This window comes from Primulina tabacum, chromosome 13 (assembly GCF_025594145.1).
Source record: "Primulina tabacum isolate GXHZ01 chromosome 13, ASM2559414v2, whole genome shotgun sequence".
NCBI lineage: Eukaryota > Viridiplantae > Streptophyta > Magnoliopsida > Lamiales > Gesneriaceae > Primulina > Primulina tabacum.
In genome coordinates, this window is record NC_134562.1 from 32,840,925 (window position 1) to 32,868,825 (window position 27,901).

Sequence of the window (27,901 nt, forward strand, 5' to 3'; positions counted from 1 at the left end):
TTTAAACTATAAAAACTTCTATATAAGTCCATTTCATAAATCAGTTTTCTGATAAATATCTCTTATTCGATCAAATATATGAAAAAATATTATTTTTTACCACAAAATATTAATAACGGCAAAAGACCTTAAATGATGATCGTAAGCTACTGTTACTAATTAGTTAAACAATATCAACAAGACGAACGAAATGTGAAAAAGAAATAAAATTTAATAGCAATTATAGTAAATAAGAACAGCAACTGTTTTTAATAAATGAATAAATATATTATCCACTAATTAATATCCACCCCTTTCTATGTATATATATATACAGTTTTGATATATTGCACACCTATCGTGCACACCTACGTGAGCACCGATGAGGTGTCACTCATCCATTGGATGTGTCCCGGCGTAGCCCCTCCGACGCTCAAGCCAGAGACTGATGATATAAGGGGAGAACAGTTAAGGGTGCTGCTGAAAAATAATATATTGAATCAATGAATTAGACACACAAGTCTAGTATTTATAGAAGAATACATGTTCCTATAATAGGCCTTCTATCTTGGTTGGGTATGGGCCAGTAGGGGTGAGCATTCGGTCGGTTCGGTTATCGACCGAACCGAATTAACCATAATCGAACCGAACCGAACCGAAATATTTAGCCATAATCGAATCGATCGAATTAATTTTCAGAACCGATGTAAACCAAACTGAATTAACCGATTAGTTTAAAAAATTTTGTGATTTAACTTTAATTATATATGTAATTTTTTTTAAACACTACAATTTATACAAATGCATAAGAACATAAAATCACACACATCACAAATGTATAAGTTTTGTTTGAACATAATTAATACATATTATATCGATTTTAAAATTTAAAAATATATAAAAATTGATAAATTATAAAAATTTATTAAATAATAATATTTATTATATCGGTTAATTCGGTTAACCAATTTCAAAATTTTGAAAACCGTAACCGAACCGAATTAACCGATATAACCGAATTTTTTTAATTTGGAAACCTAATTTCCGAAATAACTGAACCGAATTTTCGAATTGGCTCGGTTGGGTCGGTTAATTCGGTTTAACCGAAATCTTGCTTACCCCTATGGAACAAGGAGTTTGGGCTTGAGCTTAATGGCTCATCCATGAGGTATCATATATATATATATATATATATATGATTTTTTATGACACATATAAAATTACTAAAAATAAATAATATTTATTATATATAAAAAATATTATTTATTATTATAAATATATTTAACTAATATGATGGATAAAGATGGTGATAGAACGTCAATATTGGATAACCATTAATTTTAAAATTATATTGCATCAACCCTTCGTAACCAACAGATCATCACACATGCATCAATCCAACACGTAATGTCTACAATATTCTACACGCTTTCCTAAATTTCCAATATATACATATATATATATATATATATATATATATATATATAGAAATCTCTATGTTTTTTAGATTCACTTTTTTACATTTATGTAGAAAATCGAAAATAGTAGATCTCGTGTGAGAGACGAGTCAATCCTACCGATATTTACAATAAAAAATAATATTTTTAACATAAAATCGATCAAAAATGGTGAAAACCACTGAAAAACAGTCTATTCACGTTATTTTCCATAATTAAAGCTAAATATAAATAAATTATAAAATATTTAGAATAAAAGATATATTATAAATGGTGTTCAAATAATTAGATATTACATTTTATATTACAATAAATGGGTGACGTAGCAGTGATACGTATATCGGTCATATCCTCTAGGATAAGAACCTTTATTATTTAGATAAATTACTTTTTTTTCCAAAATCTATATTATTTTCAATTGGGAAAGTGATATTTATTTATTTATTTTTGTATATTTATATCATTAAATTTTTAATTATCATTCATAATATATAACTAAATATATAACTAGTACATCGACGCATGCGTTGCGTGCTTATATAATATTTTTTATAATTTATTGATTTATATTTAAGTGATTATCAACATATAATTATAACAAATAATGAAGGACAACACTGTAATTTTGATATATAATGAAAAATAAAAAAATAAAAAAAATGAATTCAATAAAAATTGAAACTATAACCTAAACCCCAAGAAACAATGATTCTATCCGCTGAACTACATATAACTTACATTAAATTTTATTAATATATATAATTATAAAAACATACCATGATACCAAAGTTAATTACTCTAAGTATCTCAAACTTAATAAAATAGTATAAAAATATAGATATATATACGAAAAACGAAATATTTAATAATAATATTGGGATAAATTTGATTGATCGCGTAGAGTAAATATGGGATTAAATTTAATTTAATGCTCGGTATAGGTTGAAGGAGGCAAAGTGCAGTTCACCCATAGTCAGCGATACAGCTAGGCTTTTGTGAACTAAAATTTGAGATTTTCCACCACAATTTTAAAAAAATTGATTTCAAAATATTATTGCTTAATGATGTCATGCTTGCTAAATAATGGCGTCATCCTAAATATTTCTATTCCAACCTCCAATGAGCTTACTCGGTCGCGAGCATGAACGAATTGAAAGCCTGGTTGGACTAAATATTAAATCATGTCAAGGAAATTAAAATTTAGCGTACAAAAACTATATTTTAAAAATTTAATTGATCGAAACTCAAAATTTTAAAAGTTAATAAACCGCGATTTTTTTCATGGAACGGATTGAATTGAAATTTTAGCGATCAAGATTCATACAGATGACAATGGCGGAATTTTTTTTTTATACAGATGACATTCAAAGAAAATCATTAAGTGGCTTGAGTGGTATAATAAAAATTTTAAAAAAAATCAAAAATGTTGTAAGATGACATACGGGTAGCGTCATGCTGACGCCAAATGATCCTGGATCACAAGGAACCTCTCACGTGGGACCCACTTTATTACTTTGACTATGAACGGATTTCAAGTTTCCTGATTCCCTCCCTCTTTCCGACTATATATATACACAGCGCAGATTCATGAAACCTTCACAAAAACATAGAGACAAAAGGAAAAATACAAAGAAACAGACATGTCAAATGTTGTCATGGATCCTCGGCCAGTTGCCAGAAAATTGCTGGCGAGGCCCCAACAAGAAGGCGTCGGTGCTGTTGTGAGAAGAAGCATTGGAAGGTAACAAAAAAACAGATACTGATTTTTGATTTTTTCCTTGAAATGGACAGTTAGATACAGTTAGATATTCCGGTGGTTTTTTTTTTTTTGGCAGGTTTGAGCTGAAACATTTTGACCCTTTTCTTCTTTTGGATGAATTCTCAGGTGGGTTGTCTCTATTTTTCGCCTGTTTTTGATTGAATATGAGTTTTTATTAAGATCAAGATTCTGGTCATCCATAACTTATTACGTGTTAATGTGGACACAGTGTCTTCTCCTGCTGGATTTCCCGACCACCCGCACAGAGGTTTGATATCGACCATTAAATCGAAGTTCCATCATAGTAATCTGTCAAGTGTTTAAGATTTTTTTTAATCTCAGACGTTAATTAAACGATTTGAATTGGTTTTTCTGTACCATTTTACAGGATTTGAGACGGTCACCTATATGCTCCAGGTAATAAAACTCACACTTCAACCTCCTCTGTTTTGTGCAGTTACAATATTTAGAGATTCTGATGTTGGGACTTGATGTATTTAAATTTGGTAATATTTTTTCTTTAATGCTGTACTTTATTTATGGTTGAATGTCGACGCATTAGGTAGACATGCTGCATCATGTCCTAGAGCCTGAAACCACCTAGAAACTTTGCAAAACATTTTAAAAAAAGACTAAACCATGCCGGCAACGCGGCTAAATTTGCGTGATTATTTTTTTATAAGTCAAAGAAATCGCGAAATAGACGGTTGATACATGTGTCGTTCAGGGAGCGGTGACGCATGAAGACTTTGAGGGGCACAAAGGCACCATCGAAGCTGGTGACTTGCAATGGATGACTGCAGGGAGAGGAATAGTTCACTCCGAAATGCCTGCATCTCAAGGAACTCAAAAAGGTTTGCAGCTGTGGATTAACCTCTCCTCCGGATATAAAATGTGAGTTCCCATATTTTGTAAATTTAGCGGATTTGATTTGATTTGTTTTGAAACTGATCATATTTACCTTTTTCCACAGGATAGAGCCAAGGTATCAAGAAATGAACAGTGAGGACATTCAAGAAGCTAAAAAGGATGGAGTCAAGGTTAGAGTTATAGCAGGGGAAGCAATGGGAGTTAAGTCACCAATATACACCAGGACCCCTACAATGTACTTGGACTTCACTCTCAAGCCCGGAGCTCGCATCCTACAACACATACCCATGTCTTGGAATGCATTCGTGTACGTTCTGGAGGGCGAGGGGATATTCGGAAATTCACGATCATTACCCGTATCAGCACACCACCTTTTGCTTCTTGGGTCGGGTGACGGCTTGGATGCATACAACAAGTCCTCGAAATCATTACGGTTTATTTTGGTTGGAGGGGAGCCATTGGGAGAGCCTGTTGTGCAGTATGGACCATTTGTGATGAATACTCAAGAACAGATAGACCAGACTATTGAAGATTATGAGAATTACATCAATGGATTTGAGAAAGCAAGATACTGGAATTCCGAATCCACTGTTGGATTTGGTCATTAGTTTTTAGCTTTATTTATATTTTGTCCCTTTGTGCTTTGTTTTGATCTCGAGGTTCCCTTTTCTTTAACTGACCGATTTGTTAACATATTTAAAAACTTGACATGAAATTAGTGATGTTGTTGGGAGAAAAACGAAAAGAAAAGTAGAAAATATGATCAATTTATTGGCCACACTCGAGTATAAACAGGCTAGATCTGGTGGCCTACTTGCCTACTCTAAGCATAATCTGATTCAAGTAACGTCTAAAAGGAAACATGTACACACGCCGCACACGGCTCCCTTCCATACCAACATGAACGGCCAAAAGCTGAAGATTCTGCTCTCTCTCTTCGCATTAAACTTCCTCTATCTCTACTATTACTTCTCCTCCCACCCGGAACACCATCATCCACCGCCGGTTATTCTCTCCTCCTCGGGATATTCCCCGCCTCGCCTCCCTCTCGCTGTCAAGCCTTGGCCAATATTACCCTCGTACCTCCCATGGTCACACAACCCCAATACGCCATTCAGGTCTTGCGAAGCATATTTTGGCAACGGGTACACTCAGAGAGTCGACCCTTTGAGACCCATTTCAGATCACCCACGGAAAATCTCCCCATCTGGCGGCGCTGATGGGTGGTTCAGGTGTTTTTACAGCGAGACTTTGAGGAGTTCGATATGCGAAGGAGGAAGAATCCGGATGGTTCAGGATAGGATTTCGATGTCCAACGGGGGCGAGAAGTTGGAGAGTGTGATAGGGAGAGGAGAAGATGAAGAGTTGCCGTATTTTGAGGATGGGGCTTTCCAGATTAAGGTTAGTGATAGATCAAGAATTGGAGAGAAGCTGGTGGATGAGGAATTTTTGGATAAATATTTACCAGAAGGTGCTGTGCACAGGCATACCATGCGTGGATTGATCGATTCGATCCGGTTAGTTGACGCCACTGAATTTACTTGCTCTGAGGTTAGTTTGTCTTGTTTTTCCGGTATCTGAAGTTTTGATCTTTGGAATTGAATTGGTAGCTTTGGGTTTGGATTCTAATTCGGGTTCGTGAAATAATCCTGATGATTGGATCATCGAAGGAAGCATTGTTAATTGCACGCGATAAATAGTGAGGATAAGGAAACTAGAATCTTCTTGTTCTTGTATGGAAAGTACTTGAATGAGATATTCAGGATTCTTCAGATAATCTGGAAATGTGCATTAATAGCTCCAGTCTATTGGATTTTGGTCGTATATCCATAAGTGAATTCTACTTTTGTATGAAATTTGATTTTATTCGAAGAGATTTCAGTAGATACCCTGGTTATTATATGGAGTTAAAAAGTTGAGAACTATGGCTTCAGAAAGGTCTGCTCTTTCCCTTTGTTACTTAAGTTTCGCAATCAAATTGAAAAATTACAAGGGATGGGTGAAGAAACTAATAGCTTTTCCATGGTTGTGAAACTTATGGACAGAGTAATGGAGCGAATAGCCTTGAAATCCTGTTGTCGTGCAGTAAAATGTGGAGAATGGAATGATCTAGACTGGCATTGTGGATGCAGAGTCTAATCCATGCTCGAAAAACATTCAAGATAAAAAGTTTATTTGGCTGGCGAAACTAATTTTAGTAGATTCTTTATATCATTTTTGTTGGGGTTTTACTTGCCTACGAGATGATGTATCCCTCTTTAACATCATAACAGGATCAGGAACTCTTTATATTGTCCCATGTCATTCGTGCCATTGGTTTTGTTTTAACATTTCTCAAATTTTTGTATTTTAGTGGATCGAGGAGCCAACGCTTTTAGTCACTCGCTTTGAATATGCCAACTTATTTCATACCTTTACGGATTGGTACAGTGCATATGTGGCTTCCAGGGTTACTGGCTTGCCTTATAGACCACGCTTGGTTTTTATAGATGGCCATTGTGAGGTATGCCTTCTTGGTTTTTCCTTATTAGGCAAATTTCTTATTGTGTTATACTGTTCAATTTTGCACGATAAATAAATAAACCATTGCTATATTCTTTGACAAATCAGACTCGCTTGGAAGAAACATGGACAGCTTTATTTTCAAGCCTTGCTTACTGCTAAGAATCTAAGTGGCCCTGTTTGTTTCCGCCATGCTATTCTAGCACCATTGGGATATGAAACTTCTCTATTTAAGGGTCTTTCTGAAAATATTAACTGCCAAGGGGCATCTGCGCATGATCTTTGGCAAAAACCGGATGATCGGAAAACAGCTCGATTGTCTGAGTTCGGTGAGATGTTAAGGGCAGCCTTTGGGCTTCCAACGGATAGACGTCATATTCATAAGTCAGTCTCGCATCACAATATCCTCTTTGTACGACGAGAGGATTATCTTGCTCATCCCCGTCATGGCGGCAAGGTACAAACAAGACTCAGTAACGAGCAAGAAGTGTATGATTCAGTAAAACTATGGGCTTTAAACCATTCCAACTGTAAATTAAATGTCGTTAATGGGCTATTTGCACACATGAACATGAAAGAGCAGGTTCGAGCCATCCAAGATTCTTCTGTCATAATTGGTGCTCATGGGGCGGGTCTCACCCATATTATTTCTGCGACGTCTATAACTGTGATTTTAGAGATAATTAGTAGTGAATATAGGCGCCCACATTTTGCATTGATTGCTCAATGGAAAGGGTTGGAGTACCATGCCATAAATCTTGATGGATCGTATGCTGACCCTCGACTAGTTATCGATGAACTGAGTAGCATTTTGACAAGTCTTGGGTGCTGATGCTGTCACGTATTTGAAATTTGGTTTTTCTTCTTCAAGTCATTCAAAGGTTTGACAGGTTTAAGGACATGTTCTATAGATGATTATTGATTATCGAGCAGGTATTCACGCAGAGCTGTGGCAAAAGATAGGCAGCGGTGTCAGCTAATTTGTCTTAGGCTGTTCTTCCCTATTGCTCTTTCCTTGACCCCATTACGCTTTAGGGGGCTGGTTCGCAGTGACATTCCTTGCCCCTATTGCCCTTTAGGGGTCTGGTTCATAGTTACAGCGGTAAGGCTAATCATCTGATCTCAAGTTATTTTTGGATAGACGGGCTGCTTGATGGCAAGCTCTTGTATCGTTTTTCTTTTGGAGATAAGATGTTTAAACTTTGCACACGAGAAACCATTACAAAGCTGTGACTTTTGGTATAATATATCTGTAATACTTACTCTCTTCCATCAGAGGTCTATCTCTGCCTTAAAGAGACCCTATGAATACGAGGGACCACCAAGTTTGCATGGGAATCAGCTTGGCCATAAACATGAACCTGAAAATCAGATCGATCCCATGTTTTGGGTAAGTATCAGGTTCGAGTTCATTCGAAGATGAGTTGTCTTGGTGTTTGGATATGATAATCATAGCCGAAAACTCAATCTCCTGCCCAATTTTATTTTATTGGATGTCTGAGGAAGGGCTTTACGTGGGTCTCGAACTGGAGAAGTGTCTTGAATCGAGACACTCGGCTGCCCAAATTTAGAATCAAAGATGGGAATTTTTTTCAACTTCAATGATGATTTTATCGTATTTAGTAGAGAATCTATAAAGATTACCATAAACCAGTGTTTAAGTTGTCATAAAAAAAATGGACGCAAAGATGTGACACTACACATATCGTCGCAATGATGTAACGTCCGAAAAAGATTAAAATTGCAAATAAAAAATAACGGAATAAAACTGAAATTCGATAAATATAGATACCAAAATTGCAATGGAGCAGACATTCAATACCAAAAAATTCAAATTTCCCAATTACAATTCAAAGATGTCAGTTATAAAATTTTAAATTTTGAAAAAGAAAATAAAAAGCTATAAGTGTCAAAATTATGTTAAAGTAGATCTCTTGTGAGACGGTCTCAAAGTTTTATATCCGTAAAACATGTCAATTCAACTTCATACATATCATGAAAAGTAATACTTTTGATATGTAAAATAATATTTTTTTCATGAATTGAGTCAAATCGAAAATATGTATAACAAAATTATTCTACAAGATGATTTTACATGAATTTTTGTGAATTATATATTTCTAAAAATAAAAATCATTTAATAAACAGTTTTCATTTGAAGTTGAAAGTGTGTGTATATATAATAATATCTTTTGAAACAAAAGTTTTACATTATATAGTTAAAAGCAAACAAATGGGTGGCACAAGATGCATGAAAACTATTATTAGAAAGAACAAAAAGGTCCATTTTTTAATTTTTATTCTTGTGACTTCAGAAGTTTCACATTATTCTCATAATTGTTGTTCCCTTTTCTTCCACCAACCCAACTGACTCATTAATTTGTTACTTTGGAGTTTGGAGGATATACGCCAGGATCGGAAATTTTTTTTTATTTATTTTTATATGCTAAAATTATGAATTTTTAATTCTGCGTAACTTTTTTTTTAAAATTTTTTTTTCAATAAACAATATAAATTATTCATATATTCAAATTTAAAACTCAATATGTTAAAATCTAGAAATATTTCCTAAAAATACTTTGAATTGATTTAAGAAAGCTAAATAAATATATTTTGTTACATCGTGTTTTTCAAGAAATTGTTCGAATAACAAAGAGTTTTATATAAATTATTTCACGCTTGATGGTATGTTCTAATGATAAAAATGTTATATCACAAAAACTCTAATGAGAATGTCTCACGAATCAATCTTGTGAGATAAATTTTTTATCTCATTTGACTCGATTCATAAAATATTATTTTTATGTCAAAAATATTACTTTTAATTTTAGATACAGAGTCAACTTATATCACAAATATATAAATATGTAAGATCGTATCACAAAAAATATAATCTTCTTATATTACATCTATAGAATATAAATTTTATATTTTTAACCTCAGATGAATTGTGTAAATTTTGAAAAGTTACAAAATTCAACAAATTAAAACAATCGATCGTCATATTATAGTATAAAACCCAAGAATATTGGAGATAATGGTTCTCCCGAATCCTACGAATTTGTGGTTTTCTTCTTCTGTGCTCTCTCATATTTCGACAAGGACTCAAAATCTTCAATAACCCCAATCACACCAGAATCCTTACATGGGATCGCTTAATCTCCCGATTCTGTCCTCTCTCCCTCCATTATACAAGAAATCTTTCGACCCACGAACCTCTTTTATCCAATTCATCTGTCGGCTTCAATATTGATACGTACGTGAAACTCCGACCAAAAAAAAAAAGAGAGAAATATCATTGATTTTTGAAGGACACATGATGTCAGCGGAATCTCATTTTTTTGGTATGAACAAGGAAGAGAATGATCAGCCTTTGAGGAGGTCTGTTTCTTCCTTGAATTTCAAGAAGCTTGTTCCTAAGCTTTTACGTAGCGGTTCCATGAAAAACCTCTTTAAACCCAAGAAACCTCGGACTCCCGTCGAGGTCGTACGTCAAACGAGGGAATTGCTCTTGTACCTCGATTCGGGCGCTTACGCCGGCAGGTCTAAACGAGATGAAAAGGTGTTTTTTGTGATCGTAAGAAACGTCCATCCATTATATTGATGTGTGTTCTTGCGCATGCATGTGGTCGCGTTTTTTATTATTGTTCTTCTTCAGTTTGGAATTCTAATGTATATATTGAGCTTTAATTGATTTTATGGTTGCATGGTATTCATTTAAAATGTTTATTGTTCACTTTTATTCCTTTTTTGTGTTCTTTTTCCATTGAATTATTTCCTCCTAACAAAAGGCGAAACTGAAGTAGCAGAAATTTAGAAAAAGATTCAGATATATATTGGCTTTGGAATTTGAACAGAAATTTGAATTGAGAACAGTCTTGTTTCTTGATCTATCTTATTTAAATGGTCGCTGGCAATACAAGGGATTTAGTTCTACTGATTTTTGCACACTCAGGAATAATACCATGATGGATTTGTCTTTTTAAGCTTCTAATCACATCATAAATTCCGGCCTTTAAATTTCAGTTGGAGCAGTTGGATGCACTTATCAGGGAGCTGAAGGGGATTCTTTACGGCATCGAAGATTCAGAACCTGTAGCCGAAGCTTGTGCACAATTGACTCAAGAGTTCTTTAGTGATGACACCCTGCGACTCCTCATTTCGTGTCTCCCTAAATTGAACTTTGAGGCAAGCACAATGATTTGATATTGTATTTCGGTTCTTTTCAGCTGAAGATATATACCTTCTTTTTTAATTTTCCTTAAAAAATATCGCAAGAGATTGGATGTACACCACTTTGTTGTCTGAACATATAATTGACAAGTAGTTTTCTTTGTAGACTCGCAAAGATGCCGCTCAAATTGTTGCGAATTTGCAAAGACAGCAGGTTCAGTCACGATTGATTGCTTCTGATTACTTGGAAGCCAATCTTGATCTTATTGATCAGTTGTTAACTGGGTGAGCTATTTTCGACCTCGATTTTTAACTAATCTATATGCACATATAGTCTTTTTTTGTTACTAAAACTTACACAAATTTGACTGTACAATGGAGACCAACGGATATACATAGTAAGATGGTTGTACATGATAATTTAATTGGTTCGAAGCTAAATTTAGAAAGTTTTTCTCAGGAGTTTTGGTTTTCTTTTAGAGGCAGCACAACTATGCATGATACACGTCGTCTGCATTGTGTGGAGCTTCTTGTTTTAATAGATCACATGAGACTTGCTTATGGACCAAATTTAATGGGTGAATGATTTATCAGCTTAGGAGAATTAGAAAATAAGACTTGATCCGTTTAGTAAAAGGGCTGATGACAAGAAGTGTAATCGTGTTCAGAAATGTTTCCTTGTGGATAAGAGATGTGTTATGTATAACACGTTTCTGTAACCTTCTTCAGTTGAATAACTTTGTTGATTCATATATGTGGACTAATTCTGTTTTGTATTTTCTACAGGTATGAGGATTTTGCCATTGCTTTGCATTTTGGAGCAATATTAAGGGAGTGCATACGACATCAAGTTGTTGCTAGGTAATCAGCAGATTACATACTAGGAAATGTATTTACATGTTCTCAAGCATAATAAGACGCCTTTCCCTTTCCCCCTTCTCACGTGCAGATATGTGTTAAAATCACAGAATGTGAAGAAGTTTTTTGATTACATGCAACTCCCGACTTTTGATGTTGCTTCGGATGTTGCAGCTACCTTCAAGGTTGTTTATGATTCTCTTATTCTATCTCTCGAAAAGAGAGTTTCTCTTTTATCACCTTTCTTTATCTATTTTCAACATAATTTACATGTGCAACTAAGTCAGTGTGGTTCCCAACATGTATTTTTGGTTGTTTCTGTAAGTAGAGTCAGTTTGGCTTTTCTTAAAATGGTAGATCTAAAGCACAAAATCAGAATGTGAATTCTTTTTTTCTGTTGGAATCAAAAGGCTCTTTCTTTCCTATCATTTGTCTTAGGTAAAATGGTTCAAGATACCCTCAATAGTGTCTCACCCAGCATCTAACGTGCTTCGAAGCTTATTAATATGCACCAGGCTTAATGGCCTGTTGAAATACTACAACAATACGCCTGATTAGGCCTTTCTCGTGCATTCTCGAATGTATCATATGTCTAAAGTTATGCGGTTTCTGTAATATCTTGCAGGAGCTTATGACAAGGCACAAGTCTACAGTAGCAGAATTTCTGGCAGCAAATTATGTCTGGGTAAGATCTGATACTTGTAACACAAACGTGATTGTTCTTTTTTCGCAACTTGGTTCCATAATTTAACGTCCTTCACGTGTAACTATCTAGTTTTAACCATTAGGAGTTGATATGATCCTAATATTTTCCTTTCTATGAACGTCTTTTCCCCTAGTTTTTTGCTGATTTCAATTCGAAGTTGTTGGTATCTTCAAATTACATGACCAGACGATACGCTGTCAAGGTATACAGAGAGAGTTCTGTTTGATGGCACTTTACTTGTTGATGTCCAATTTCCATGGACCTGACACTGTTTGTGTTTATCCCTTCAATTTTCAGCTTCTGGGTGATATTTTGCTGGATCGTTCGAATACTGGAGTGATGATAAGCTATGTCAGCTCCAAGGATAACATGAGAGTTCTAATGAATCTACTAAGGGTAAATACTTGATTGGTATTCCTTTCTTATTACTAACTTGTAGCATCATATAATCCAAAGAAGATAAAATTTTTACACAGCAACATATTCATCATGCACGTGTCTGCATTTATTGCTGCAGGAATCACACAAAAGCATACAGCTTGATGCATTCCGTGTGTTCAAGGTTAGTCTTACTATACTTCTAACAATTTGTCGAAAACGTAATGAAACTCAACTAGTTTGATATATTTTTAATATGTATTTACATTTCCACGTTCCAGTTGTTTGTGTGCAACCAAAACAAACCTCTTGACATTATCAATATATTGTGCGCAAATAAAAGCAAGCTTTTGCGGTTCTTAGATGCCTTCAACATTGAAAAAGGTAGTGCATTTCTCTGTTACAACTTTAACAACCATGGGAAGTTGAATTCTAAGGTCCTTCTATTTTTGTTTGCAGAGGATGAATTGTTCGAGGCAGACAGAGCTCAAGTGGTGAAAGAAATTGAGGAATTTCAGTCAACTTCTGTTACCTGTTCTGGAGTACTGTTCAAACCAATAGTGGTATAATGAAATGTATTCTTATTTATTTTCAAAATCACCTGTTTTTAACCAGTATCATACGGTACAGACTTGTTCATGCCATGAAGCATAATTTACGTTAATGCAAGATTCTTTTGCATTTATGTTTCTGAAGCTTATTTTGAGATTGGAGCCTTGTGTAAAGAAAGATGAACCCCTCGTATGATTTTTTTTTCGCTTTTGAAACGCGAATTAAGATCGGGGCAAGAATAACTGTACCATAAGTATCTAATAGCAGCAAAAAGATTGAAGCAACAAGAAAAAGAAGAGAAAATTAACAAAATTCTCATAAGCCATACGTAAGGCAACTGAAATGTTCAACACAACTCTAGAAAACTGCAGTAAACTTTAGTTCAATACATTCAAAAGACAACCAAATAGATAAAAAAAAAAAGTTCAAGAATGGAAAGTTGCAATGAGATCTTCGCAACTTAAGCACCACCAGCACCCTTTCCTTTCTTCCTCTGGATTTTCTTCATGTAAAATTCCAATTCCTTACCCTCCAAAATATATCTGACGAAGACAAAATTAAGTCAGACCAAAAGAATATTGAATAATTTGTGCAATCGGCACCCACATTTGGTGATTAAAAATCAAACAAAGTAGTACAATTGGACACATGAATAAATTTATAGCATGTACATACAATAGATACTCTTTATTGTGACAATTAGTTCCCCAAAAACTTGAAGCATAAACAATTCTTATAATGTTAAGAAACAATCAGACTGATGCCAGTTCTTGGTGCAATCAGAATTTCATTAAAACCTTTTACGCATGTGAAATCAGGTGTTCAAGATAAAATCACGCAAGTTAGCACATACCCATCCGCTCTGCCACACTGGCCAGGGCGTGAGGAGATTGCAGCCAACAAACGGCCACCACCGAATTGTTCCTCAAGATGTGGGTCAATCTTGCGATCAGCTTGACGCTTCTCAATTTTTCTCTTAACATGATTGCTCTTCTTTCCCTCTTCAGTAGTAGCTGCCTCAGTCTCCTAAAGCCCAATTAAACAAAAATATTTATCAATAATTTGATTCCTAAATCTTGCGAAGTGAATTAATATTTTTCTGCAGAATATTTATTATTGATAACACATCAAATCCTAGCCAATTGCAATTTACAGAGGATATTATGACTTGATAATACCTCTGCTTCAGCCTTTGCAGCAGTCTTCTTCTTCCTACCAACATCAACTCCATAATGCTGGAGATACCACTGTTTGAATGGTGCTGCATCCACTTGGATAATAGCACTCTTCACCAAAGTTTTGGTCCTGACCAACTCATTGTTTGACGCATTATAAGCAACATCCAGAATACGAGTCTTTCTTGTCACAGCTTCGCTACCCCATGAATAGTTTCCAGTATCCAGCCTTAAGGCACGCCACTTCACATTACCCCCTCGAACCCTCACCCGGCGTACAGTCTTGTCACTCGAGATCTTTGTGTTTGCTGGTTGTCTTCCGAGTTCATACCTGATAAAATAGGTTGCTATCAACTTCTGATAAAGAACAATTTAAAAAGTAAAATTGGAACCTAAGATATATATGTCAACAATGCAGACATAGGGCATAGCATCTGATTGAATAGACGACACCAATTTTTTAAATGGGTGCAAAAACAAACAAAAAATCTTTTCACGTGAAAATTGAACACATGTAAACAAGTCAACTTGTGGATAAAAAGTAAGGAGAAAATTTAACAAAAGTGAAACCTTCATAAAAAATGCATTAGTTCTACAGAAAACAGATACATTTGAAGAAAATAACATAGTATAAATCAAATTCTAACACAGCGAAACTAACGCAGAACATTGGAATGAGAAGAGCTAAGAATGCTTATCCAACAATAAATACGAGTGAAATAAGATCTGTCAGATCAAATGAAACCAATTCTCAACGAGCGCAAGTATGAAATATTTTGTTCTTCAAGATCCAACACACTTAAACCAATTAAAAAAAGAAATTAACTTCACGAAAATAGAAATGTACTCATAAAAGGTTAAACAATTGCGGCAAAAGAGAATACACAATATTCAACCGAGCACGCAGTGTATTACATAAAATAGGCACAAATATATATAATTTCATAGACAAGAAAATTTTGAAAAAATGGGGAGATTTAGCAAGGAAAAATTGAAAAAAAAAATTTTACTTTCGCTTCTTTCTCCAAGCCTTCTTCTTTCCTCCAGTGGCACGCCTCTTGTGCATAGAATCCCGAGAAATACCTACGGAAAAACAACAATTCACTCACTTTCGTCGTGAAATAAACACCGAATACATTACAATGATTATCGTAAAGATACAAAAGATGAACAAATTGATCTTGTACCCATGATTGCCGACGGAAGGCCTTGCGTTCACGATAGATCCCCCAGAAGAGTGCAGATACGAAAACGGCGAGGTAGAGAAGAAGCAAGGCAAGTGGTTTGGGCTTTATTAAGGCTCACTCTAAGCCCTAACCACGTTATATTACCGATATACCCTTAGTGCTTCTCTTTTACGACGTCGTTGGCATTTCTGTTTCTCTTGCATCTTTATGTCATCGCATATTTGTGTGTTGAATTTTACATATTTTTAAATTGTGATTCTAAAAAACAAACATAAATTTTTGTTATCAAATAAAATAAACGTGCCTGGATTTTTATAACATAAGGGAGAAATGTGTTTGTTTTTTTTTTTAAAAAAATAAAATTTTAAACTATTCACAAATGATTTATGCAATTAGCTCTCAAAATAATTTATCGAATTAATTTGAAAATTTGGTTCAGATATTGGGAATTTTAAATTATTTTTAAAGACAAAAAATTGTGTGAGACGGTCTCACGGATCGTATTTTGTGAGACGTATCTCTTATTTGGGTTTTCTATGAAAAAATATTATTTTTTAGCTAACAGTATTACTTTTTATTTGGAATATCGGTAGGTTTGACCCATCTCACAGATAAAGATTCATGAGACTATTTCACATGAGACTTATTCATTTTTAAAATAATTTGTTCAAGTGGGTAAAATCTAATTGATTTCGGTTATTTCCATAAAACATGTGAAATCTAATTAAATGAAATAGTTTTAAAATAAAATAAAATATTTTTGTAGGGCCATGATAGTATAGTATTGGCCTAGGTTCAAGTCTTCAAGATCACTCAAGTAAAACGTTGTGGCCCATTAGATTTATAATAGTGTGTTTTTTGTTGAAATTTTTTTTATTCACGCATTTCAAATTATTTTTATTTAAAAAAAAAAAGTTTACTCATGATGGGAATCCTCTTACATGAGTCGATGGTTCCTTGACCCGGTTGAAATAGTAAATCGAAGGATATGTACGAATAGACATAAACTCAATAGATATAACCACAAACACCAACTTGCCGACCACAAACACCGACTCATAGACCATAATCCCAAGCATATGCTCACATAATAATCGACATACAACGTAACCTCAAACTTTAACAACTAGCTTATGTCCTTGGTGGCACATATTTCAATTTATTATTCATTTATTATGCATATTTTGTTATTTCATCTAACAAGTCAAAAACAGTGTTTAGTCAGGTTTCTACTTGAATTACGATTTTAGCCCTTATCATTTTTTTACTTTTCTTTATTACCCTTTATTCTTTGCATGTATCATGTAACTTTTTGTAATTCCGCATATTTCTTATTACCAGTGTCATCATTAGATTGTAAATGAATCAAGATGATTCGCGAGTTTTTCGAACTAAATTTAATTCAAAATTATTTTGTTCGATAGCTCGTGAGTCTTATTATTTTATTAATATAGTACAATTATATATTAAATATTCATGTATATCGAGTCTTTCGGAAGTGTCGATCTTTCAAATCTTCATTCTTGAACCTTATTGTGAGAAAAATAGTTTGAAAAGCTCGTGAATAATTTCGAAGATTTCAAGCCGAACTCACAATCAAACTTCTTTTTTATCCGAACTCAAGTCACATTTTTTAAAATTTCTAGTTTCCAATCGGCTCGAACTTGAATATACCTGATTCGAGCCGAATTCAACATCAAAATTTTTACTAATATCGACTCGATTTGATTCGTTCAAACCTCTAGTCATAACATGGATTTTGGGGGTCTGTATCGAACTTAAAAAATCTGATCTCTCGACTAATGTCACCGTTTTTCAATAATATATTTTTAACCAATTTTTTATCATCTGCAATAATGTTAGCACTGTCCTCTTCATTGAATTTATTCACAATAGAAGCTCAAATTACTTTATAAATTCTCAATACCAAATTTTAATAATTGCAAGTAAAATGTAATACTAAAGTTTAATTATCTAAATCATTGATTACAATGATATTAAATTGAAAGAAATGATAAATATCGTACTTTCATAGTATAATTAGACTTAATATAATGTTAAAAGATCCTTTTTATTTTTGAAATTATTGGGCTTTGTATAGCATAATAAAAATTATTTTTTGACTATTTTTTAAGCTAATTGAATAAATTTTTTTGGAGACGACCACCTCACGTACCTAACCTCAAGCATGAGCCTGATTATTACCACTGAGTAATATTTTAGTTCCATTTAATGAATTATAAAAACTGGAACTCGAAAACTTGGTCGATTGTTCTTGATGTGATCTTGAGAATATATATCCAAAATCCCCAAATGACGAACATATTTCGACACCTAATCATGCATAAATACGATTCAAATGAACAAAGATTCAATGGTTTAGATTCTAAGAGTAATAATGAACCAGCAGAGGATATATCGGAGTCTATTGATAACCTTTCGTCGCGGTGAACAACGGACATCAAACTAGAATGCAGAATGGAAGGTTGTTCCGACAGGAAATTGTTAATATGTATGCACAAGAAGAGCATGCTGCAATTTACCTAGTCGTTAACCAAATTGTACGAGTAAATAATTTGTTTGATCGTTGCAGCTTTTGGCTCATGCGATACAGCAGTTTTCCTTTTGAAAGTATGCCTCTCAGTTTATACAATGTATAATCTTGGAGTAACGTGAAAAAAGCAAAACAATCTAAACATGCATGATGATTGGCTTCTGTAACTTTAACCAGTAAAGAATCGCCTCCACGACTGCCATGGCAAAAATCCACCTGCCATGATCAGCATACATAAAATGAACAAATGGGCAAGTAAATCCACTAGTTCCATGCACATAAAGTGCAGCTCTCATAAAATACATATAATGAGAGCCAATATTGTTAGATTAATTTTATTTACGTGAATAATTATGCGTTGTGGGTTGTTTGTTAAGTTAAGTCGAAAATAAAGTGATCAACTAAAATTTCGGGTTATTGGGTTTTAATATATCTACTATGTTGTGAGTCTTTAATGTATAGAGACGTAGGTATAATTTCTGTTTTTATAATGGACAAAAACATTAAAACAGAAATATAAGAAGATATCGATAGACATTATCTATATATAGGTCACGTTCCCTAGATCACGCTGCGTCACGTTCCCTAATTTTTTCCTCGTTGAGAAAATAGTTTAGAAAAGAAAACTAAAAAATTCTCTCAAGAAATGATCGCGTAGATTTGGAAGATCAAAACACGTTATACAAAATTCGGGATTATGACTTCAGGTACGTTTTCGCTTAAGTTTTCAGTCAAATTCTTAATGATTTAGTCTGACGTAGTATGTGGTTTATGACTTATGAGTTTCTCCAACATATATATTTAGTTTAGTTAAAAAATTTAGGAAAAGTGTAAATATATGTATGTGTACACACACACACACACAAAGTAGCCTTTGTCTTTCGTATGGCATTGCTGCCGGTCTGATCTCTTATCAACAATTTATAGCATCCCAAAATACGACGACTCAGATTTGATATCGGGCTTTGGGAGATATTCTTGACTTTTCCGAAACAAAAACTTTTCAACTTATGTTATGTTCGATCTTGCTTAGAGTTCCTGACGTTCATACTAGACTCAAACAAAATTTTATAGCACATAAAGACCTATATTTTTAAACCCGAAAACGGGTTTGATTCATGGCTGGACAGCAGCGAGGCGCAAGCAAGACGAAACTGATGGCAGTGATTACAAGAGAGTAACTGGTATGCCTACCACAACCAGGGCATCGAAAGTAGTACTTGTCCCTCAAGACCAGACCCGACCCTTTACACACATTACACTTCTTCTGTGCCACCTGCCGTTTTGACATTCCAACCACCAAAGTTACACAAATATGGAAGCTTACTACTTACACTTGATCACCAGATCGAGTTACTTACAATCCTCTTGCTGAACTGAATCCCAGCGACCACGAAAGGCGTTACACCAGCTGCACAAATGAAATATATAAACATATTTATGTATAATTTAAATCGTGGTTGAAGGAAAGCAAAAGAAGTAAAATCTTGTTTATTTTACCCAAAGAGCCGATCACAATTTGCCAAGTGAGCTCCGGCTGAGGTGGGTCTGAAGTAAACGCAGAAAGCTCAGTAACACCGCTGATTTTCGAAGTTGATGGGGAATTTTTGGTTGGGAAGTTTGCTGCAGGCTTTGGAATGAAGATTGTTTTTGAGGAATGGTATGGGTTGGGGATGAACTGAAGGGATGAGAAGATCGGAGCCGCATTCATTTTCGGAAAAGTGCAACTGAAATTGTGGCCGTTGTTCCAGTTAAATCGGGTAGCAATTTTCAGCCATTGGAGCTGGCGAAGTCGAGATTGGTCCACGTCGAATTGGAGAATGATCCAACATCGATTTTCCCAAAATGATATTTTTTGTCCTTATAAAACCATTTTGAGGGGAAAAAAAGATTCAATTAAATTTTTCTAGTTCAAAATAAATTCGATTTTTGAAAATTTGCTTTCAATCTCACCCTTGCTCAATATATTGTTGATTTAGAATTATTCTTATTATTTGTGTGGAATTTAAATATTTTTAAATAAAATGATGAACTAAATTAAAATTAGAAATTTTTTTTTTTTGCTATCAAAACTTGCCAGACGCTATGATCGATTTCTAGGGCGAATAATAATAGCACAAGAGTCATGTTGTCACATTCATTGCTTGTTTGAGGTTTCAAAATTCGATTTAAGATGCCAACGTCTGGATCAAGCTGTAGTGTTCCACTCAATGAAATCACGACTCGACCAGGTGAAAAGGGTTGAGTTCATATGAATTATTGTCCCGAGTCCATACAAATGTAAACATTTATCGATACATGTAAAGTCAAACATTGTTTTTTAGTAGACCTCATATGTGAAGACCTAAATTACCCTAAAAGTAACATGAAATTTTCCAATGTTTTGGTCATATGGGTAGGCCTTGTATGACCAAAACAATATAAACCCCGTTGTATTATCTCAATACCTGCTGAAAAGAAAGGAACACAATTCGTGAAAGTATACATCTAAGACGGGGCATTAATGTATATTCTCCATATGAATGTGAATATTGTGCAAATCTGAGGTTTGGAATATGATGCATTAAATCTTGACGTGTAACATCTGAAGCCGATATTGCTCGATGGGTTGTGGTATATCGAGCATGTAACAATCCATTCGTATGATCTAGATTATGCGTCATAGGAAATTGAAGACGTAGATGGACTCGCCGTGTCAATTGAAACAAAATAACAAATATCTTTGAAGCATCACCAGTAACAGCAAAGTAGTATCCCTAGTAAATTGACCACGCTCATCGAAGAACTACTACATTTGATTTTACCCTTTCTTCTCCATGTATTCCTTCTATTCCTAACCCCTACTAGGGTTCATTAGAAGGAAATTATGTTTTGTGGTTATTGAGCCACTCTCTAAACATTTGATGAGCTTTCTAGTTATCATTTACATTCCTCCCTTCAACGAGTTATGAAATCTGTCATCATTTCAGATACCGTGGAATGTCCCGTAGCATTCTAAATTGGCGAAGAATCCACTCAGGGTGATGCATTTCAACAATTTCATATAATGTCAAAGATACTGGGATGCCCAGAACTCGTCAATTAAGATCAATGTCAATGATAATTTGAAAAAAACAATTTTCTCTATATGGTTGACATGCTAAATTTTGTTAAGATGAGCTAACATAATGTTTGGTTTGCAGCAAACAACAATATGGAATCAATATGTAAATTTTACTTGCTTGAAATATTATCAAGAATGCTCTAATTAACATTCAAGTAGTTGCTCCAAGTTTCTGAAATTCCGAGTGACAAAACTCATATGGACACCAAGCAAATCAATCAAGAATTCCTTTCTTAAACAAGTCCAAATAACACATATAAGCTCTTCTTTACCAACAAATGCACAGACAAGGTTCGAACAACAGAAACAGTGAAAGGATGCAGCTAACCCAAACATATCAGGGGATCATAGCACCATGAGATATCACAGAAAGAAAAAAACGATTATCGGAGTTAAACAAGAGACTATCCACAGACTGCGGCTAATGGTGTTCGAAATCGTTGGCCAAAATACTGTGACTAAAAACAAACAATTTCAACCCAAGAAAATATGAACATTCATCCGCATTCAGAAACCACGAGTAGTTATTAAGAGCATCATACAATTGGTCCATTGCTTCTTACAGATACTCAGAAAAAAGATTATATCAGAAAGGCCAACATAGCTTGGTCTCAAAGCAGCAGTCCCACAAAACAAAAAGAGGGAAATGATAATAGCACGTCATAAAAAAAAAGTAGAAGCCACGAGGGTAATTACTTCTTGTACTTGGCAACCTCGCCGTCGTTGGGGAAAAAACCCATGAGCCTGCCGGCAGAGTTCTGGTAAGCGTACATAAAACCTCCCAACAACCCAATCATACCTCCCGTCACCATCGATGGTCCCTTAATTCCGGGTTTAATCCCTAAATCACGTTCAACACAAGAATATTCAAAACTCAGAAATTCACACCACATTCTTCAAAGATCTATCAATTAATTAATCAGTGAAATAGAAAGGTAATTACCGGAGAGGTAGCCCACAACGACGGAGAAGCCAGTGATGGTGGAGAGGCGGAGGTAATCGAGGGTATTGAAGTTGGCGACAGTCTTCGTGAATGGAGGATTCCGATCAATCACCGGGTATTCGGGCTTCACCGACGCAGTTATATCGGTGTTCATTCTTCCTTCTTTCTGAAACGCAATGCCACTGTTTCTTAGCTTCGGTCTTCTCCTCCTCAGGTGGCTTTTGCGAGGTGAAACAATGGTCCTGGGCCAAAATTGAGTAGCATCCATGGGCCTCCTTTGAAGCCTGGTAGGGTGAGTGGGCCAGGAAAATCAACTTCCTAATGGGCTAAATTTTACCTGAATCTTAGCTGACATTAAAACAAGTCAACAACGAGAGATTAAAAGTTTTTTGGCTTCATACCCCCTCCCTTTTTTCGTATTACAAATCTGAGTAGGTGTCTTGTGAAATGATCTCACGAATTTTTATATGTGAGACGAGTCAATTCTACCGATATTCACTATAAAAAGTAATACTCTTAGCATAAAAAGTAATATTTTTTCATGAATGACACAAATAAGATATCTGTCTCACAAAATATGACCCGTGAGACCGTCTCATATAAGTTTTTGCCTACAAATTTATTAGTTTTTTTAGCTAATATTTATATATTTAATATATGTACAGTGGATTTTATTAAATTATATCATTATAAATAGGAATTATCTAATTTAAAAGCATCAAACGTAACAATTATCATACAAAAATTTATCCTCAATAATTTTTTTAAAAATCAATTTTAGTCATTTTTTGCCTTAGATATTTATCCTCCGTTTTTTGTCAGTTTTAGAGTGTTGATGTTAACGCCACATTTATGTCACGTCAGCGTTATGCAGGAAAAAAGATTAAATTACCAAAAAAACAGATATAGCAGACTAAGACTGATATAATATACTAAAATTAAAAAAAGACAAACATATGAGATAAAAAGGATGAATTTTTTCCAACCCATTTTTATACTACAAAGAAATTTATGAGGTCAAACTTGTAACTCTTTAAATGTCATTGAATACATTGTCTTTGATTGACCAAACATCTCTTACTAGATTTTCCATAAAAATTATAAAAACTTAATGTATTTTTAAAATTTTTTCGTTGTTCAACAGTACACAATCAATCAACTGTATATACAATCAATCACAAACAACTCAATAACACCATCAAATAACTAATTACAACTAAATACAAAAAAATATCAAGATGACAGAAATAACTCATAAAAGTGGGCCTCAAACCCGACAAACTACTAAGAAAGTAGACAAACTCACAAAAGTCATATTGAATGTCATGTGAATTATCGGATCTAATAAGTGAATGTTACCTCATTGATAAACATATACATATAATTTTATTATCCATCAACTGTTGTTTTATTATCTATCAATCGTATTCATTATATATATATGAGACATGCTAAAAAAAATTTCCCTCGTACATGCACATGTTTCAAAAGCTTCGATATCAAACTTCATCTTTTCTATTTATTAAAGTTGAGGACATGATAGTAACTATCTAAGAAAGACACCAACTTTTTCTTCCAACTTTACCCTTATATGATTATAATATTACACTTTTTTTATTTTTTTTCAAAAAATTTCAACAAATCAAATATCAATTTAGTTCATCCATAGTTTGTCAAATTTCACTTCAGTTTATCGATAATGCTAAAAAAGACTGTATACACACGCATCGCTTGTGCAGAGTAACTAGTATTTAACAAAATATGTGATCCGAATTAATATTTGAAATTTACACGTGATCATATATATGTATTGGATAACCAAAATCTAGAAGAAAAACCCACCCAAGACAGATAAATAAGATATGGGTATTGCAGAAAGATTATACACATGAAAATACCACTGAGAAGAAGAGGTCTCAGTAGTAAGATTATATATAGACAAACACACACACACAAGTTATTCAAATATGTACGATATATCGAGTACTTCGTTTGATGATGAATCATCGAAGTTCTGAACTCATATATTTTTTTGGGTCGACTAAAAATTTCAAAAATAAAATCCTAAGAAACCGTTAACTTTTCTTGCATGCAAGTACTTATTTGTATTATCCAATATTATTTCCACCTTCCAATCCAAGCATTGGAGAGGGAATCTCTCTGTCGTTCCTTCTCTACTGGTACATATATTTGCAGCTTAACTTTAATTAGTCAGCAAGTTGAAAGAAAACTTTGTTCTGTCAAACTAAGATGTGGATTTCTCTAATGAGCACCTCTATAGCGTCGAGTTAGCAACCTATATGACCGCCGAAATATTGTTAGCGACTGCTGATGCAAAGGGGCTATCCGGGAGATTCAGTCCTTGGGCGCTGTATGAATGAAAAACATAATACGGGAATTAAATATATAATGTACTCGTATGAATAAGAAAGGTGAAATGATAAATGAGAGGACGGATTTCGCCAACCTATCATGATCACTGCAAATAATATTGACAGGATACCTGAGATTATCATCGCTAGTTGAGCCAGTACTGTTCAGAACATCAAGCAGATAATTGTAGCATTCTATAGAGTGAAACTTGGGGTGATGATCTGCAAAAGTTTGATAAGGAAATTCTAATGTGAAACGAGTATGTTTTGCAGTAACACTAATTAAATATCAAGTTAAGATTCAAATTATGTACGAGGTTAACAAACCTTCGAGGACTTTTGGCTTGTTTGTGGAATAACACAAGTGAGATTGGTTGGCCACAGGCTTGTGAGAAAACTGAAGTTGTGAGAGTCGCATTGTCTCGAGTTCAAGGGCATGTTCGCGTTCTTCCATTAGCTGCTTCCTAAATAACCTTGAAGATTCCCATCCTGTCAACAAAAATTCATATGAGCATGGTAAAATACCGCGCCTATATGAAAAGCGCTTGAATTATGATCCAGTAGTGCACACTTATCATCAAGGGAATGCTTATTCTAAAAATAAATTGGTTTTATCCAATCAATAAAAGGTTTATCTCAAGATTATCGCAAATATCTTACTCGCTTGAAACTCAGGGTCATAATCTTTAGGGTATGAGTGGTGATGGAACAGAGGCTCAAATTTGTCTATGTACTTCCTGCGATGATGATTAAAGCGAGTTATAATGAGAAGATACACGAACATGAGTAAAGTTGTTGGCAGAGTTCAAAGATCAGACATCATATTGTAGCCAATAGGTGTGAAGCAAAATTTTAATAAATGATTAAAAATCAGATAGCAGGCATACCTCTCAACAAGCTTTGATTTTTCTCGATACGGTTTCACGAGGACACGAGCTCCACATACATAATGTGGATTTCCCTTTGACAATATTAGCTTAACCGTTTCTACATTCGCAAATGTCACGAAACCAAACATCCGTTTCTGCTGGCAAGGAATCCTAACATCTTGAACAGGACCAAAGGTACTAAAATCGAAACCAATTGAATATTGATTATACTTCATATTGCAGTTCAATAACATATATCTAATTGCCGAAATATAGATGGTATTACCTAAAATAACTCGAAACATCTTCCTCGGTGAAGGTGCTCTCGGCAGGAAACGTCATATAAATCTGTCGAGAACCAGAAACGATCTGGCCAGGGTCATTTCTCTCATTTCTAAAATCCATATACTTTGGAGCATCTTCTGCAAGAACCACGGCATGCTGTCCATGAGGCCTAAAACAAATCAAAGAAACCAAATATTAGTTTATAGTAAGCGGCAAATAACAAATCATTAGCAGAAATGATAACCGAAGTGTACCTATCAATCACCCGAATACTATTTTTCAGCCGTGTAAGAAGTTTGGTTAGACTATAACCAGCTTTACCGTGTCTTTGGCTTTCAGTAAGATACCCTTCAGCTTGTAGAGTTTTTCCATAGTGCTCATAGTACATCATTGGCAGGGAAGCTATCGAAACAGGGTTGCCTTTCCAAGATCTCAGAAGTTCTGCTATCTCCAATTCAAGTTTCTCTAGCGATCCAGGTATGAAAACTTGATCATCACCAGGAACTTCATAAGGACTCGGGCCAAACATATGGGGATATGTCTCGGGGTAAGATTCATCATGGAAATACCTACAACTACTGCCATGTTTGCAAAATCCTTTGTTGAAATAATGACAAGTTTTAACCGGATAGTCCACAAGGCTATGAGGATTTCTACTACCCCTAATACTCAGATTGCTAAATGCACCTTCAGGACAATAGTAATCATGCAAAAACCCCGACATCCGTGTTCTTGCCTTGACAACAGTTTCCGAGGCTTCCTCCAAACTTAAAAATTGGTTTTGTAAACCATATTCATCAGGTACGGAATCAGGGTATGGAGCAACTTTCATCACCATATTGTGAATTGCCTGTTGCTCAGAAGCTAACCGAGGATCCCAACACCTTCGAAATGGAGCCGAAAATGGGTGTGGTGTAGAAGGCGAAAAAGCACTAAATTGAATGGGAGAATCTGATAAAGTGTTTGGATTCGTAGTTGGAGAAATTGGGGGTGAAATTAATGGTGTTGAGGCTAAAAGAAGTGCATTTTTCGCCGTATTTATTAAGTTGTGGATTAAGTTATCTGGTCCTAAAGCTAACCGAATCATTTCTTGATCAGGGAGGTCTTGCAAGTACACAAATCCAATGATTTTCCTAGCAACATGCTCTGGTTCCAACTTCAAGATTCTGTCGTGGACAACCTTTGCAGCTTCAGATGAATCCATGAGTATCTACTTATCGCACACCAAGAAAAAAAAATAAGTAAAAAAATAAACTCTTTTCGAAGAAGTAAATTAGGAACAAGCAGTGTTTTTCTGACAAAAAATAACGTATGCACACATCAAAGATTGGGGTTTTCCCTTTACTTTCTTCTGTATTTGCTTTAGTCATATGATGTCATGTTTTTCATGAGATTTGAAATTCTATTTAACCATAAAAGGAGAAAAGAACCAAAAAGTCATTAATCCAAAACCAGTAAATAACTGTAAATCAGATCTTCAACCACAAATCACATGCACTCGAAAAAGTAATCCAAAACAGGATTCCCGGAGAGGAAAGCATTAAATTAAATCTCCTATGTATTACGTTAGAATACTAGAATTAGACTAAATAAAAAACATAATTTACACAACTAAATCTCGTCTTCGCAGACAGAAACTCAAAAAAAAAAAAAACCACAGATTATTACCGTGTTACTACTCACTACTCGCAAATCAAAATCCAAGATCCCAAATCACAAAGAAACCCTTCAGGAAAGAAAAAAATCCAATAAAACCAAAGCTTACAACATAAATAAATAACACACGGAGAATTTAGAAGTTGACAGGCAAATCCACCAAAAAAAAACAATCTTTACACATAAAAAACACACTTTTCGGCACAACCCATGAGTGAAACAGGGTCAACCACAACGCTATGGATAAACACAAGAATACTGGAACCAAGAAAATCCAACCCACCACTTGGAAACGTGAAAAATAGGTCACAAAACAAGAAAAGAAGCTTCCATCACCATCCCCATTTCAAGAAACTCTTCGTTCTCTCTCACTCCAACCATTTCTTTTTTGTTCACTCTCTCCAACTCCATATGCAGAAACTTCACCGCATAAAGAAAGAGAGACAATATTAATCTCACAAAGCAAAATGACAAATTTTGGATGTTTTTAAAGGGCACACTGTAGTAGTTCCCTCAACTCCTC

At 34.6% G+C, this 27,901-nt stretch overlaps 7 protein-coding genes across 11 annotated transcripts; 3 read left to right on the top strand and 4 right to left on the bottom strand.

Moving 5' to 3' along the window:
* Positions 1-3,019: 3,019 nt before the first annotated feature.
* LOC142522332 (pirin-like protein) lies at positions 3,020-4,705 on the top strand. Its single transcript, XM_075625638.1, has 6 exons — positions 3,020-3,177; positions 3,272-3,321; positions 3,425-3,463; positions 3,584-3,612; positions 3,923-4,089; positions 4,169-4,705. Exons 1-6 carry the CDS (start codon positions 3,077-3,079, stop codon positions 4,671-4,673), a joined length of 891 nt encoding a protein of 296 aa, XP_075481753.1. The 5' UTR covers positions 3,020-3,076; the 3' UTR covers positions 4,674-4,705.
* Positions 4,706-4,733: 28 nt separating this feature from the next.
* Positions 4,734-7,878, top strand: LOC142522331 (beta-1,2-xylosyltransferase). The gene is given in 4 exon segments (XM_075625637.1): positions 4,734-5,616; positions 6,419-6,568; positions 6,676-6,723; positions 6,725-7,878. Coding segments are annotated over 4 exon segments (1,665 nt in total). The 5' UTR covers positions 4,734-4,824; the 3' UTR covers positions 7,400-7,878.
* Positions 7,879-9,618: 1,740 nt separating this feature from the next.
* On the top strand, positions 9,619-13,418 carry LOC142522462 (putative MO25-like protein At5g47540). The gene is made up of 11 exons (XM_075625883.1): positions 9,619-10,129; positions 10,594-10,755; positions 10,907-11,025; positions 11,527-11,601; positions 11,690-11,783; positions 12,224-12,283; positions 12,438-12,506; positions 12,602-12,700; positions 12,822-12,866; positions 12,964-13,066; positions 13,142-13,418. The coding sequence occupies exons 1-11, from the start codon at positions 9,884-9,886 to the stop codon at positions 13,249-13,251; spliced, it is 1,182 nt and encodes a 393-aa protein (XP_075481998.1). The 5' UTR covers positions 9,619-9,883; the 3' UTR covers positions 13,252-13,418.
* Positions 13,419-13,527: 109 nt separating this feature from the next.
* On the bottom strand, positions 13,528-15,743 carry LOC142522463 (small ribosomal subunit protein eS8). Its single transcript, XM_075625884.1, has 5 exons — positions 15,597-15,743; positions 15,420-15,492; positions 14,413-14,740; positions 14,088-14,260; positions 13,528-13,776 (listed from the first exon to the last, which is right to left on the bottom strand). Exons 1-5 carry the CDS (start codon positions 15,598-15,600, stop codon positions 13,695-13,697), a joined length of 660 nt encoding a protein of 219 aa, XP_075481999.1. The 5' UTR covers positions 15,601-15,743; the 3' UTR covers positions 13,528-13,694.
* Positions 15,744-18,140: 2,397 nt separating this feature from the next.
* LOC142523401 (uncharacterized) lies at positions 18,141-19,999 on the bottom strand. Its single transcript, XM_075627183.1, has 4 exons — positions 19,651-19,999; positions 19,512-19,561; positions 19,345-19,426; positions 18,141-18,366 (listed from the first exon to the last, which is right to left on the bottom strand). The coding sequence occupies exons 1-4, from the start codon at positions 19,859-19,861 to the stop codon at positions 18,320-18,322; spliced, it is 390 nt and encodes a 129-aa protein (XP_075483298.1). The 5' UTR covers positions 19,862-19,999; the 3' UTR covers positions 18,141-18,319.
* Positions 20,000-21,725: 1,726 nt separating this feature from the next.
* Positions 21,726-22,422, bottom strand: LOC142522449 (uncharacterized). The gene is made up of 2 exons (XM_075625860.1): positions 22,197-22,422; positions 21,726-22,094 (listed from the first exon to the last, which is right to left on the bottom strand). Exons 1-2 carry the CDS (start codon positions 22,348-22,350, stop codon positions 21,946-21,948), a joined length of 303 nt encoding a protein of 100 aa, XP_075481975.1. The 5' UTR covers positions 22,351-22,422; the 3' UTR covers positions 21,726-21,945.
* Positions 22,423-24,044: 1,622 nt separating this feature from the next.
* LOC142522423 (zinc finger CCCH domain-containing protein 18-like) lies at positions 24,045-27,901 on the bottom strand. Of its 5 annotated transcripts, none has more exons than XM_075625800.1 (8): positions 27,662-27,901; positions 25,977-26,935; positions 25,724-25,891; positions 25,456-25,635; positions 25,229-25,305; positions 24,896-25,057; positions 24,700-24,814; positions 24,045-24,565 (listed from the first exon to the last, which is right to left on the bottom strand). In XM_075625800.1, the coding sequence occupies exons 2-8, from the start codon at positions 26,924-26,926 to the stop codon at positions 24,493-24,495; spliced, it is 1,725 nt and encodes a 574-aa protein (XP_075481915.1). In that variant the 5' UTR covers positions 26,927-26,935; positions 27,662-27,901; the 3' UTR covers positions 24,045-24,492. The 5 variants fall into 5 exon arrangements, with proteins under 5 accessions (XP_075481915.1, XP_075481914.1, XP_075481919.1 ...); XM_075625799.1 differs by having other exon boundaries at positions 25,977-26,932; positions 27,662-27,899; XM_075625804.1 differs by having other exon boundaries at positions 24,700-24,790; positions 25,977-26,932; positions 27,662-27,896.